The sequence below is a fragment of the Myotis nattereri genome (genome assembly GCF_964212035.1).
Source record: "Myotis nattereri genome assembly, chromosome: 1".
Lineage (NCBI taxonomy): Eukaryota > Metazoa > Chordata > Mammalia > Chiroptera > Vespertilionidae > Myotis > Myotis nattereri.
Window position 1 is genome coordinate 95,748,999 of NC_138075.1, and position 15,407 is coordinate 95,764,405.

At 42.6% G+C, this 15,407-nt stretch overlaps 1 protein-coding gene across 1 annotated transcript in view; it reads left to right on the top strand.

Moving 5' to 3' along the window:
* Positions 1-15,407, top strand: part of LOC308524997 (cyclin-Y-like protein 1) — a gene marked incomplete at both ends in the record, with an annotated part of 44,196 nt that overhangs the window by 8,526 nt on the left and 20,263 nt on the right. Inside the window, one exon of the mRNA XM_081099669.1 lies at positions 12,867-12,985. Within this exon, the coding sequence (XP_080955795.1) occupies positions 12,867-12,985 (119 nt within the window). The remainder of the gene's footprint in view (positions 1-12,866; positions 12,986-15,407) is intronic.

Below are 15,407 nucleotides of genomic sequence, written 5' to 3' on the forward strand. Positions count from 1 at the left end.
GTGTGCAATATAGATGGGACAGTTTTCATTAATGCATAAAGTGTTAGAAATTTTTAAGTTAATTAAAAGTCATTAGTTCTGAATATCCAAAACTTGTCTTGTGAAAAAGTCGAGAGAAAACAGCGCACTTCAGCTTTAGTTGTGGATGGGTTAAGGTGAGACAGTAGGCACAATTGGTGAGGGCAGGATTTCAGTGAGTACTTGACTGGATAGTAAGGTTTGGGTTGTCATTTATTAGACTTCTAGGTATGGTTATTTTTCCAGTCTTTGCTATTAAACTTTAAGTCTAAGGAACCCCTTCCCTTCCTTGCAAAGATTATAAAATAAAGTCCATCTATTCGGCAATTTGTACTGAATGAATTGAAGATACAGTGGGATTTTTGTTCCTGTCTAGTGACCAGTTGAAATACCTTATACCAATTAAATAAATTGTCAATATTATTTTAGCTTTTTAACTTTTTTATATTTGCATTTTTTATCTTGATGTTTGTAAGTGTAGTTTATGAAGGTTGGAGGTCAGCAATAGTAAAGTTTCAACCATAAAGAACAATTATTTAAAATTTTCAAGCAAGGTGAAAGGAAAGTAACATTCTGGCAGCCAATGTACCCAGACTTCGCTAGTAAGCTTAATTCTGCCACCGTCTAGTGCAGCGGTTGCCACCCTTTCGGATTCCACAGACCACCAGTGGTCCACAGACCGCTGGTTGGCAACCGCTGCTCCAAAGGTTTCCTTAAACCAGTCGTCGCCAACCTTTCGGACCTAGTGCAGCAGTCGCCAACTGGTGGTCTGCAGACCACTGGTGGTCTGTGAGGTCCGAAAGGTTGGTGACCGCTGCTCTAGTGTAGTGGTTCTCAACCTTCCTAATGCCACGACCCTTTAATACAGTTCCTCATGTTGTGGTGACCCCCAACCATAAAATTATTTTCGTTGCTACTTCATAACTGTAATTTTGCTACTGTTATGAATCGTAATGTAAATATCTGATATGCAGGATGTATTTTCATTGTTACAAATTGAACATAATTAAAGGATAGTGATTAATCACAAAAACAGTATGTAATTATATATGTGTTTTCCGATGGTCTTAGGCGACCCCTGTGAAAGGGTCATTCGACCCCCAAAGGGGTCGCGACCCACAGGTTGGGAACCGCTGCTCTAGTGGATACTAGATATTTGATACTGGAGTGATGGCGAAGTGTTCAGTGTTTCTGTGGTTGTATCTAGCCAGTAGATTGCACCTTTTTGATTTACTAAGTGAACCCTCATAGAGCTGTGAGCCCATGTCTAATAAAAAATTTTCAATGTTTTAGCACTAATATTTTCAAATGCAAACCACTATAATAGAAAAAAATTTTAAATAGAGGAAAATGGGAGCAAATATCACCCAAAGCTTTACCAACTAGTCTATATTTTGGTGCATTTTTTTCCTGTTCTTTTTACTCCCCTTTTTATAGGCTTTGGTCATAATTGAAGTTATTATGCTGTATTACATGCCATATTACACCTGTATAGTTGATAATGTCTCATCTAGATATATAAAAGCCTAAGCGACCGTTACGGCAGAACAACCGAACGACCAGAATGACCAGTTGCTATGACGCACACTGACCACCCAATCGCCTGATCCAGGCCTGTTGGCCAACCTCCTAGTCCCTCCCCCTGGCTAGCAGGCGCCAATTGCCCAGGGGGGAATGGGGAACCGGTGGTGGGTGGCACCGGATGTGGGCAGCACCAGGCCAAGGAGGGTGCAGGCAGGGAGTGGGGCCAGCTTCCAGCAGCTGGGGGAAGGAAGGCCCCAGCCAGCCAACCTCCTGGTCCCTGAAGGCTTTTGAAAAACCTCTTTCTGCCAAAGCTGGTTTGGCTCAGTGGATGGAGCGTGGGCCTGCGGACTGAAGGGTCCCAGGTTCGATTCCAGTCAGGGGCATGTACCTGGGTTGCGGGCACATCCCCAGTGGGGGATGTGCAGGAGGCAGCTGATCGATGTTTCTCTCTCATCGATGTTTCTGGCTCTCTTTCTCTCTCCCTTCCTCTCTGTGAAAAATCAATAAAATATATTAAAAAAAAAAAAAGAAAAACCTCTTTCTGGGGAGGCTTTTCTTTTCTTCTCAGTGGTATGCAACTCAAAGGCGCTAGCCACGGAGCCGCCCAATCTCTCCCTACACCCAGTCGGATTGAGTCTGGTGCACGGTAGGGTGGAACACCCCAAGCCACTGCTCACAGGCAAGAAGCTGGTGGGGGTGGAGCATGGATGCAGGGGCCTTGGACTGGACCACCCGGCCCCCAGTGCCCTCTCTGCCTGGAGGTGTCCAACTGCAGACCTCTGACCCCATTAACTGGATCAGTGGTGGGGTGGAAAGCGACCCGGGAGGGTGAGGAAATGAAACTTGGGGCGAGTACCATGGGTGCAGTCCCCATAACCTTCCCCTCCCAGGATAATGGTGCGATCCCTAACCTCCCACGCACCAAGAGATAAATGTGGATTTGCAAAGAGGCAGGCCCCCGAGGAGCTTCAGCTGAGGGGATGAAAGGAATTACTCACTACTGACAACCCCACCCTTTGCTTTAAGGCTGCATTCTCCTTCCCTAATACATGTTGCTTGAAGTACACAATGGTTTGTGTTTAGATAAGCAATAAATGTGGGGAAAGCAAAGTTTTGTGCTTTAATACAAGAGAGTCTGGAATCTTTGTGGGGGGGTGTCTCTTTCTCTCTCATTCTCTCTCTCTCTCTCTCTCTCTCTCTCTCTCTCTCTCTCTCTCTCACACACACACACACACACACACACACACACACACACACATTCATTCCTTCCTCCCCTCTTCCCTGGCCTGGCGAATCTTCACGCAGAAAGTTAACCCTAGCTTCTCAGAACCCACCTCACTGGAGTGGCCTCTGTATTGTTTTGGTTTATTCTCTCACACGGTTTTTTCCTAACTTCTAAACCGGTAGTCAGACATCCTCAGAGGGGTCCTGGATTGTGAGAGGAAATTAACTAGAGGCCAGGATGAGGGACCAATCCCCCATGCAAGAATTTCATGCACCAGACCTCTAGTTTAAAATAAAAGTATATCAATGAGTTTTCATGTTTTATTCTGTATTCGTCCTTTTGAGATTCCAAAAGTAAATTATGTGTTAACTGCATAGCTTAAGGAACATATCAGAGTTTTAGTTACAGTTAAGACATTACTGGCTTGAAGGAGAATTTGTTCCCCCAAATAATGATTTAAAAAAAAATGCCATCTGGAACTTTTGATTAATGAGGAATAAGTGGCCTTGAAGTAAAACATCGGAAATAGGCAAAATGGTGTTTTATATAATACTAGTGGCCCTGTGCAAGAATTCGTGCACATTGAAAGAAAATTAATTAAAAGAAATAGTTTAATATCGCTATTTGCCCTTCCTCTACAATAGAAGTGTCAACCAAATTCATGATCAATAATGACAGATTGAAACACACACATGCTATTGGCACCAGTGAGAGCTTTATATGTATTGCTCATGTGTGAATCAATTTAGCCTTTTATATATATACTAGAGGCCCGGTGCACAAAAATTTGTGCACTCGGGGGGGAGAGGGGTCCCTCAGCCCGGCCTGTGCCCTCTCGCAGTCTGGGACCCCTCGGGAGATAACGACCTGCTGGCTTAGGCCTGCTGCCGGGTGGCAGAGGGCAGGCCCAATCCCTAGGTGCAGCCCCTGGTCGGGCTCAGAGCAGGGCCGATTGGGGAGTTGGGGCATCGCCCCCTGTCATGCACAGAGCAGGGTGGATTGGGAAGTTGTGATGCCACCCTCAGTCAGGCTCAGGGTAGGGCCAATTGGGGTTTTGGGGCACCGCCCCCTGTCACACTCAAGGCAGGGTCGATGGGGAGGTAGTGGCGCCACCCCCTGTCACTCACAGAGCAGGGCCAATCAGGGGGTTGGGGCGCCACACCCTGTCACACACAGAGCCGCAGGGCGATCAGGGGGTTTGGGCGCTGCCCCCTGTCACGCTGATCCTGGTGCCGGGAGGCCTCACGGCTCCACTGATCCTGGTGCTGGGCGGAATATTACCCTTTTACTATATAGGATAGAGGCCTGGTGCACGGGTGGGGGCTGGCTGGTTTGCCCTGAAGGGTGTCCTGGATCAGGGTGGGGGTCTCCACTGGGGTGCCTGGCCAGTCTGGGTGAGGGGCTGAGGGCTGTTTTCAGGCTGGTGGGTGACTGAAGCTCCCAACCGCTACTTTTTTCTTTTTTTTTAAATTCTGGACCAGCTTTAACTCTGAGGCTTGGCTCCAGCTCTTAGGCCTCCGCTGCTGAAAGCAGGTATCTGGTTTGTTTGGGTTCTATATTCGAAACACTATTTCAACTCCAGCTCTGAGATCCCGGCTGGTTGAAAGCAGGTTTCTGGGGTTTTGTTTAGCTTCTATATTTGTAACAATGTTTCAAACTGCAAGCTCAGAGGCCAGCAGCAGCAGGCGGGGAACCTTGGAGTCCTCTGTCACTAAAGCAAGCAAGCCTCATGTTCGCTTCAAGCTTCCTGGTTGCCGGCCGCCATCTTGGCTGGCAGTTAATTTGCATATCACCCTGATTAGCCAATGGGAAGGGTAGCGGACATACGGCTAATTACCATGTTTATCTTTTATTAGATAGGATACACTAGTGGCCTGATGCATGAAATCATGTACATTAAATAGGGATTAATTAGAGGAAATATTTTAATATTGCTATTTGCCCTTTCTCTATAATAGAAGTGTCAGAGATGAAAGAAAATTAGTAAAATGTATATGAAAATCGCCCTCCTGTCCTTCTGGGGTGTGCTGTGGGACCCAGAGTCCATTCCCCACCCACCAGTGTGCACCTTGAAATCATGTGAGACCCGACCCGGCCAGCCCCACCCCCATCAAGCCCCAAGGGTGGAGGGTGCAACCTCAGTTCCCCCAGCCCAACACTGGGCAGAGGGCACAACCTCAGGTCCCCCGTCAAGCCCCTCCGGGTGGGTGGGGGGCGCAGCCTCAGATCTCCTGGCTCCGGCTCCAGGGTTGGGGGCATGGCCTCAGGTCCCCCAACCTCAGTGCCGGGGCAGGAGGCGCAGCCTCAGGTCCCCCAGCCTGGCTTCAGGTCCCCCAGCGCCAGAGCTGGGGGTGCAGCTCCAGGTTTCCCAGCCCGGCCTCAGGTCCCCCGATGCAAGAGTGTGATGACCATTTGCATATTAGCTCTTTATTATGTAGGATAGATAAACTTGCTTAATTAGAGCTGTTTTCTGATTTAGCTAAACTTTTTCCAGCCCAGTGAAGCACCCCAACTTCTCGTTCATGTTATTGACAGTAACACAGCAGTAAATATCAACACAAAGCTGATTATTATTGTAGATCATGCAGGGAGAACAAAGGGTAAAATATTTAACTGCAGCAGTGTTTGACTATATTCTGTGCAGTGCAAAAACCTGAAGTCATTTTCAAGGTCCACCATTTCTTACTTCTTTTCAGTCCCGTCAAGTTTCTAAGCTTTCTAAATCTCCATTTTCCAGCTAATGAAAAGAAAAAAGGATTCCACTGAGTCTCCTATGTACCTACTCCAGGACTTCTGTGAGGATCAAATGAGATGAAGCATGGGAAAATGCTTCACAGACATTTGGTTAAAGTGTAAAATGTTTCCACCTGTGTTCCTGGAACTTCAAGGAGGCTAGTCGCTAGGGAGAGGAAGCCGGGCATTGCTATGTGACACCATTACCTAGCACCCACAGCAACCGTTTCCAGGCTGGGCTGGGCTATGGGCTGCATTTTGCGCCATGGGATCTCAGCAGTGTTGGCTGCAATTTGGTGGGCTTTCACTCCAGGGTGGTGGCGGGGCCTGTGTCCCATTTTGGGGAAGCTAAGTGTGGCTTTCTGGGTGCCAGGTCCACGGTGCCATTTCTCTATGCACATCATGGCAGCTCCTGCATTAGATGTCTGCCCCCTGGTGATCAGTGCTTGTCATAGTGACCGGTCAGAAGGTTGGAAGGACACTTAACATATTAGCCTTTTATATAGATAGATAAAGAAATTTCTGACTATTCACTAGCAATTTTTAAATGCTCTGTGTTTTCAAAGATATCAACTAGATTTTCTCCCTGTCTTGTTGTTTGTGTGTTTATGGGGAAACTGATGGGAAAGTATGAGAGCATGATGAAAGCTATTTTATGTTAATACTAGAGGCCCAGTGCACGAATTCGTGCACCATTGGGGTCCCTTGGCCTGGCCTGTGGGATTGGGCCAAAACCAGCCCTCTGACATCCCCCGAGGAGTCCTGAATTGCGAGAGGGCTCAGGCCTGGCCGAGGGACCCTACTGGTGCATGATTGAGGCCAGGGAGAAACACAGGAGGTTGGCCAGCCAGAGATGGACCGCGGGAGGGCTCCAGGGCATGTCCGGCCCATCTCACTCAGTCCCAATTGGCCAGACCCCAGCACCAAGCTAACCTACTGGTTGGAGCATCTGCCCCCTGGTGGTCAGTGAACATCATAGCGACTGGTCGACCAGTCTACTGTCTGCCCTCTGGAGGTCAGTGCACATCAGAGCAAGCAGTTGAGCAGCTTTAGCATATCATTAGCATATTATGCTTTGATTGGTTGAATGGATAACCTGTCGACCAGACACTTAGCATATTTGGCTTTTATTATATAGGATGGGGAAGGTAGGCTCATATGAATTTGTTTTAAAATACAACATAACTGTTATAGTAGGCAATTAAGAAGATATGAACAGAGTAGGAACAATAGGCCAAATATGTCAGTAGGGCAGAAAATTTGACCTGCCTAGCAGTGGGCAAAACTGGGAAACTAAATATTGTAGGATGGGACCTCACCACCAGAGTGACCTTTCTTCCCCTAGCAAATGGGTGGTCATGCGGTTTATACATCCTGCCCTTTTATATCACTGGTCATGTGGCTCAGACCCTCCCCTGAACTTTCCTCCCCCAGCATATTGACCTCCTTAGAGGAGGAACAAGGGAGCCAGAGAATAGCCTCATATGACTCCCATGCAAGCCCTTGCATGACCACTCCCTTAAGCATTAAGCCCTCTGGACAATGAGGTTCTGACCTGCATCAAATAATCTTAGGAACAAAGCCTCAGTCTGTTGACCACAGAGACAGAGTTTTGGTCAAACTAGAGATAACATTTAGGCCTCAATTGTGTTTCAGCTCCAGGCCCAGGAAAGCAGCAAGGCTAGGTGGGGCAGCGCCATGGCTGCCTCAGGACCAGCTGTGATGGCCAATCACCCTGCCCTGCCCTGCCCTGAACAATAAGTGGAGACCACGATCCTGAAGGGACACCTGGGAAGCTCATGAATATTCTCTTGAGATCCTCCCTTATGACCTCTCCTAAAATTTCTACATTTGGACAAAAACTCTTAAGATGAAGGACCTAGTGAATCTCAATCTCTCTCTCTCTCTCTCTCTCTCTCTCTCTCTCTCTCTCTCTCTCTCTCTCTCTCTCTCTCTCTCTCTCTCTCTCTCTCTCTCTCTCTCTCTCTGTCTCTCTCTGTCTCTTGCAGTGGTCGCCAACTGGTGGTCCTCAGACCACTGGTGGCTCGTGAGGTCTGAAAGGTTGGCGATGGCTGCTCTAGAGCTAGTCGGTGCCTTTCCCCCTCTCCTTTCCTCAGGCAGGTATATCCTTGCTTTCTCTCTCCGAAGCTCCAAGGGCCCTTCTTTTGCTCTGTAACTTGAGTCCTGAATCCATGCAGACCAGCTGGCTCTCTTCTACCTCTGTGACTTTCTACATAAATTTTCTCTCATAATTTGAGTTCTTGGCTATAAATTCTTTCTCAGCTGATCTCAAGGACTGAGATCTAACATCTGGTGCTGTTTGGCCACTAACAAAACCAGGCATATTAAAATAGTTGGTGTTCTGTGATCTTAAAGAATGTTACGGTTACTTCCAACTAGTTACAGCGACTGGGATTAGTTTTACTTTCAAAGGATTGTCCTAACATAGCTTGGGCTGTTTCCAAATTTGGTTATTGTTATATTGTTGGGCTCTTTGAAAATCAATAAATACTTTTAAAATAAATGAATACTTCTAAAGTGTTTTAAAGTTAATTCTCTAGAGCAGTGGTTCTCAACCTTGGCTGCACATTAGAATCACCTGGGAGTCTTGTTAAAAATCCTGATTTCTGGGCCTCATCCTCCAGAAATTCTATTTCTTTGTTATTAATGTTGTGGCCCCACCCCATAACAAAGAAACAGAATTTCCAGAGGATGAGGCCCCGAAATCGGGATTTTAAAGAGATTCCCAGGTGATTCTAATGTGCAGCCAAGGTTGAGAACCGCTGCTTTAGAGGTTCTCAAAAATTTCCTGTCATCTCTCTGATAGCACAGTAGATAAATTTTAATTTGTATCAGTTATCTTCCAGTTGTAATTGATTTTAAGTAGTCAAACACTTATTGAACTCCTAATTTGCCCTAGATTCTGTGCTCAGCCGCTGGAGGTAGAAGAGGAGTACAAGTCCTGCCTTCCCTAGAGAAGTTCACTTTTTATGAGGGAGATGCCCTGGAAGCAGCTGAGACCACTTAACAAGTGGTGTCTAGGGTGTGTGAATGCAGAGAAAGGGAGAATCTGCTGGCAAATGTATCCCGGAGATAGGTGGGAAGTGGGACGTTAACTTGCTGGAAAAAGGAGGAAGGAAAGGCCTTGTAGTCAGGGAGCAGCATGATGAGGCAGAGTCTTGATGAGTGTCAAGCAACTTAGAGAATAGAATTAATAACGTAATGTGAAGTGTTCTCTGAGGTTCTCATTTGAGTAATGTAATGGTAGTCTTAATTAAACATGAAGTGAGGGTTAAATTCTCAGAGTTGTTTTATCTGTGTGTTGGATGTGAGAGAATGTTCAAAAGATAACTCTTAAGATAAGGAAACAGGCCCAGAGAGAATTCTGGCCCCCAAGCTTGTTAACCATAGGCCAGCCCCAGCACACACACCTCTGACGCAAATACATGTGTTTTGTCACACTGTCTCCTGAACTAATAGTTATTATTGGCTTTCATTTACTTCAATGAAATGCTCTTCCTTCAATATTATTATTTTTTAAAATATATTTTATTGATTTTTTTACAGAGAGGAAGGGAGAGGGATAGAGAATTAGAAACATCGATCAGCTACCTCCTGCACACCCCTTACTGGGATGTGCCTGCAACCAAGGTATATGCCACTGACCTGAATCAAACCTGGGACCCTTCAGTCCTCAGACCAACACTCTATCCACTGAGCCAAACCGGTTAGGGCCTTTCAATATTATTTAAAGAATTATGTTTTAATGTAGAAAATAAAGAATAGAAATAAAAATCTGAGCTGCTTTTCATTTCTTAAGAAAACAAAAAGCACTGAAGTCTTATTTTTAATGTTTTGCCTTATTGTAAAGGGGGTTTATCATAGATGTTTGCCAAGTTGGATTATAGGTACATCAAGGGCAGCATTTTATGACCCCTTCCTCAGATTTCATGGTTGCAAGTTAGAGCATCTAATGGGTTTACCATAGAGCTGCACATGATATCGCACTAAAACAGGTCATGGAGTATGAGAATAGTTGTAATGCTTAATTGTTTGACATTTTAACCAAGGAAAAAAAAACACACTTTTATAGATTTAACTTACTGTGATATTTCCTTCTATTCCCCTTCCATTCAGGTATCTCCAGGTCACCGCAGTGAAAAGTACAGCTCATGCTCGACAATATTTTTAGATGACAGCACAATTTGCCAGCCTAATGTTAGAATCACCGTGCAATGGTGAGTACAAATAGGTAGCCCAGGGCTCAGTGACAGACCCTGTTGCTAAAAGGATCCTACCCACATATAATTCCATCTGATTGTCCTTCTCAGTGATCGGGTTAAGAAACTGGTGTCAATTATGATTTCAGTTTCCATTTTAATCTTAGAGCGGATGGAAGAAGGGAAAGGCCGTTGGCAAATACAAAATTCCCCCCAAAAGTTTTCATATTTACTTGATGCATTACTGTTGTTGAGACATTGTTAAACACCATGAAAGGAGAGGTGCTTTTTATTGAATATTTCTAGAAAAAAAAGTATTTCTTTATGAGATACAGGCTTAAAACAATGTGTACCACTTTGGAAGCTACTCTTGGAAGAAGGACTGGCTTGTCCCCTACTGGCACCAGAGTGCATCTGCATTTACATTCAGTTTCTTTCCTGCCAGATTTTCCCCTGCTTACTTTTTTTTCTGCACTATTTCTATGTTAAAATTCACTTCTCCTTCCAGGAAAAATGTATCAAACCAGTCTTAAGGAACAACTTTTCAAGCTAATTTCTTTGTGGGTAAAATGTGTTCAACTGAGATTTTAATTTTATAGATGTATTAAATATATATATGTATATATACATATATGTGTGTGTATGTGTATATATATATGTAAAACTAAATATATATATATATATATATATATATATATATATATATATATATATCCAAGACACTGTATCAATCCATATATAAGAAAATCACAGCAGAGAAAAATGAGAGAGGTGAAGTTTCGGAAACTTAGCCACAGTCAGGTTTATACTTAAGCAAACATAACTTCATGATGATGAAAACTATTCATTGAGTTCTGTGAGCATCACATACTCCACAATTGGAGATGCACTTTAAAAAACCTTAAGATGAAACTTTTAAGCTTATTTGAGAGCCAAAGAAAACCAAACTAGGATGTAGGGCTTCCTGAATCTCATTGGGGTCTTCAAGGAATATTATCAGTGTCTCCCTGGGGTATGAGTATTGATATTCCAGAACACAGTTTGGGAAATGCTACCTGAAAATATTAATGTTCTCATTCCTAATTGTACTTTTCAGTCCTAAGAACATAATTTGTTTTAATTTTATTAAACTTAATTTTATTTCTATTGTACCAGCTTTTTTGCTAATTAACTTATCAGTTACTTCTACTTTACTTAAAAACAGCAGGTTCACAATCATAATACTATAACTTCCTTCTCTCACTTATAACAATAGTCGAGATCAAACTGTTTCTTAGCAAAAATTGAGCCCCATCTCTACCTAAAGTCCTGAACTTTGGCAGCTGTCACATAATCGTTTAGTCTTTTTTTTTTTTCAACCAGGACACTAAATCCATGAGTAAAAAAAAAAACCACTTCCCTCTGCCTCTATTCCATAGCTTCTTTTGAATCAAAGGGTTCTGATGTTGCAGTATATAATTCAAAGGTAGTTTTAAAGATTAACTTTGCTCAGACAAGTAGGTGTTATGCTATTTTGTTCTCCAAATTAGTCTAATATTTGGAAGTACAATAAGTTTTAATTTGTTCTCAAGATTTGAAAACGATCATTCAGTACATTTACTATTGATGAAATAAAGGTTTACTGAGAAAATTAATAGAGCTAATTGGCTTTTAGGTATGGTTTAGAAAAAATGTTATGGGGTAGTAGTGCATTGTTCTCAATGGGGTGCATGAGACTTATTAGAATCACTTAATAACTTTTTTCAAAATAATGTCTCTAAACAGATGTATTCCATTCCCTCTCCCCTAACATACAAGCCTTTTGATAAGCTGAGGAAGGATGGGAGGCATATTTTATGAAGCAAAGCATACAGGGTGCTTCTGATTTTAACCCTAATTCATGTGTTCTCAAACTGCACATTACAATCACCTGAGAAGCTTTCAAAACAATCCCAAGTCGTACCCAATGCCGATTAAATCAGATTATCTCAAGGTGGGAGAAGACTGTTTTTAAAGCTCCTATGATGATCCCAGTGCACAGCCACGCCTGGGAACTACACTGCCTGGTAGAGTGTAGATGGAGAACGGCTTCTCACTCTTGGTGGGACCTTGAGCAAGTCAGTTTTAAGCCTTGGTTACCTTCTCTGTAAAATGGGTTGTTGAATTAAATGTCATCAAAAGTTCATTGGTTCCTTTCAGTTTATGCTTTAATTCTGTGATTTTAAAATCAATTTGACATGGCTCAGTGAGGTCTTTGTTCGATTCCCGGTCAGGTCACATGCCTGGATTGCAGGCTTGATCGCCAATGTGCGGAGTACAGGAGGCAGTTGATCAATGATTCTCTTCTAACAGTATATTCTCTAGCATTTTGGTTTTCTTAATTTTGCTAAAAGCCAAAGAATTACAAGGTGAAAAGTGCCCAGGCTCTACTGTTCTGAATGAGGATTTTGTGGCCACTGGGCAATTGGGAAGGTCTTCCCTCACCACATTTAAAAAATGTCTTCAGCCCTAGCCAGTTTGGCTCAGTGGATAGAGCATTCATCTGTGGACTGAGGGTCCTGGGTTCGATTTCGGTCAAGGGCACTCACTTGGGTTGCAGGCTCAATCTCCTGCCCTTGTTGGGGGTGTACGGGAGGCAACCAATCGATGTGTCTCTTTCACATCGATGTTTTTCTCTCTGTGTCTCTCCCCCTCCCTCCCACTCTCTCTAAAAATTAATGGAAAAATATCCTCAGGTGAGGATTAACAACAGCAAAGAGTCTTCAGACCTAACATAAAATCAATTGTTACAATTTTTTTTTCTCAGCCTGGCATTAGCAATATATTACCACATAAAGAACAGGTGAGTTTTTAAACCTGTCTTGTTATTCTAGCTAATAAACATACAAGATATAAAGTTTAGTGTTAGATAATAACTATAGACATTATTGGAGTAAGCTATATAGTGCTTTTATTACATTATTGAAGGGAATCATTTGTTTTTCTCTTAGGACTCTTAATGCTTAAGTTATTGAGGATCCCAAAGAATATTTGTTTATGTAGGCTATATTGATATTTACTGTATTAGAAATTAAAATTGAGACTTTAGAATAAGTCCCTTATATGTTGAAACATGTCTTTTTGTATAGCACTGTTGAAATTTTCAGCAGGATAATTCTTTGCTGTAGGGGGCTGCCTTGTGCGTTACAGGATGCTTAGCAGCATCCCTGGCCTCTCCTCACTAGATGCCAATAGCACACTCTTCCCAGGCCACATTCTAAAACAAAAAATGCCTCCAGCCATGGCCGTATGTTTCCCCGGGAGACAAATTCATCCACTAGAGCAGTGATGGCGAACCTTTTGAGCTCGGCGTGTCAGCATTTTGAAAAACCCTAACTTAACTCTGGTGCCGTGTCACATATAGAAATTTTTTGATACTTGCAACCATAGTAAAACAAAGACTTATATTTTTGATATTTATTTTATATATTTAAATGCCATTTAACAAAGAAAAATCAACCAAAAAAATGAGTTTGCGTGTCACCTCTGACACGCGTGTCATAGGTTCGCCATCACTGCACTAGGGAGCCATAGCATTAACGTAACTCTTTATAAAAGATAATTATTTTCCACAACAAAAAGTTGAGTGGAAATTGTCACTTATATATATTTTTGCAAATCTCTTTATGTCTGATTTAATAGAACAGCTGATTCTCATGTACACCCTGTCTTCAATCCTCTGTGATTACTTCAATCATCTCAATAATTCGTTTTGAAGAAACAATGTGAAGGCCCAGCCTCATGTTGCTCTATAGCTAGAAAAGGGTGTGTTTTTAAAGTCTTCAGATAATTATGGATATTCTTTGATACTGTACTAGAAGTCCACAAGTGCTGGTTTGTTAAAGTAGTTACAGTGGGATTTTAAATCATATTTATAAACTTGCAGTAGGTCTCTGTTAAATTAATACTCATTCATATATCTTTTACACTGAATGAATCTTTTTACTTGTATATAATTTATATTATTCATTGGTTATTTGGAAAGTATTGGTTCACATTTCTTTATACAGTATTAAAGCTCACTTTTGTTAGTCAGCATCATATCAACACCAGTTTTACCAGAAAAGCCTAAATATTGAAAAGCTGTCAAGCTCACAAAAAAAGATACAATTTCCCCCTAATATTGATTTTTAGCTTGATAGCTTGAATTGTGTCATTGGCAACAAATAACACAAGTTATTTTCCTTGAAGTGACATGCTCACTGTTCAGTTTTGAGAGAATGACAGTTGTACTATCAAATAAAGATGTTATTCAATGAAAAAAAGTAGCTCGCTCAGCTCACAACTAAGTCACAAGTGCTTTTACCTAACAAGCACATTTCAGTATGCAGAAGTGCTTAATGTATACTTCCCCCTTATTCGGAATAGAAAAGAAGAATCAGCCATTACTAATTGTTACTGCTTTATCAAAGATGTTCTTAAGTAAAGCAGAATTTGTGTTTCAACAAGAGGCAGTGAAAAATAAAATGACTACTAGTCCAGTGTAGTACCCCCTGCCTTGATTCGTTCTCACAAACCATGACTTTTGCTTTTATACAATGGTTGCAAATGTCAGTGCAAATGCAGGCAATGCCTTAATATTTCTGTAAAAATAGATTGGCCTCATGGGTCTCCTGAAATGGTCTAAGATAGTGGTCAGCAAACTCATTAGTCAACAGAGCCAAATATCAACAGTACAACGATTGAAATTTCTTTTGAGAGCCAAATTTTTTAAACTTAAACTATATAGGTAGGTACATTGTTATTAACTTAATTAGGGTACCCCTAAGGCTTAGGAAGAGCCACATTCAAGGGGCCAAAGAGCCGCAAGTGGCTCGCGAGCCGCAGTTTGCCGACCACTGGTCTAAGAGAACCCACAGGCCTGCAAAACACACTTGGAGAACCACTGTTTAAATGAGCAGAGTATGTTAGTGTGGAAAATTAAACACCAAAAAAAGAAGAAGAAGAAGAAGACTGGTTGCCCTGGCCTGCGTGGCTTCAGTTGGTTGGGAGCATCATCCCATACACCAAAAAGTGGCGGGAGTGTTTGATTGCTGGTCAGGGCCATACATCAAAAGGTGGCAGGTTAGATCCCCAGGTGGATGCTTGCAGGAGACAGCCAACCAATGTTTCTCCCTCTCCCTCTCCCTCCCCCTCCCCCTTCCTCTCTCCCTCCCTATCCCTCTCCTCTCCCTTTCTTCTTCTCCCTTTCTTCCTCTCCTTCCTTTCTTCCTCTCCCTTTCTTCCTCTTCCTTACTTCCTCTCTGTCTCTCTCTCCCTTCCTCTCTAAAATCAATGGTCTGGTCACTTTTAAAATAAAAAGGCAAATTTTTAACTCAGTCTACTTAAAAGTGGCAAGAAGAAATACATAATAATATAGGAAAGTAAAAAGAGAAAAAAACAGAAAAAAATGAATCTCATATTCACATGAATGGTTGCCCACCCCTCCTGCTTTATAAAATGTTCCTGTGTCTTCCGACGTGAGCTTAGAGGAGTGGGCAATTGATTTGGTTGTCTAGCATTGCCTATTAGGGAAGGTCAATGCTTATAAGGGCAACTCTGGCTGGTCATTATAGAAAAAATTTCACAGAACTGATGTGCTGAGTAAAAAGAGGTGAGAAAATTCTTACAGAGCCTAAGAGAAGAATTTATAGAAGGACTTTGTTGAAGGTTAAGCTTCTCCCTCCACC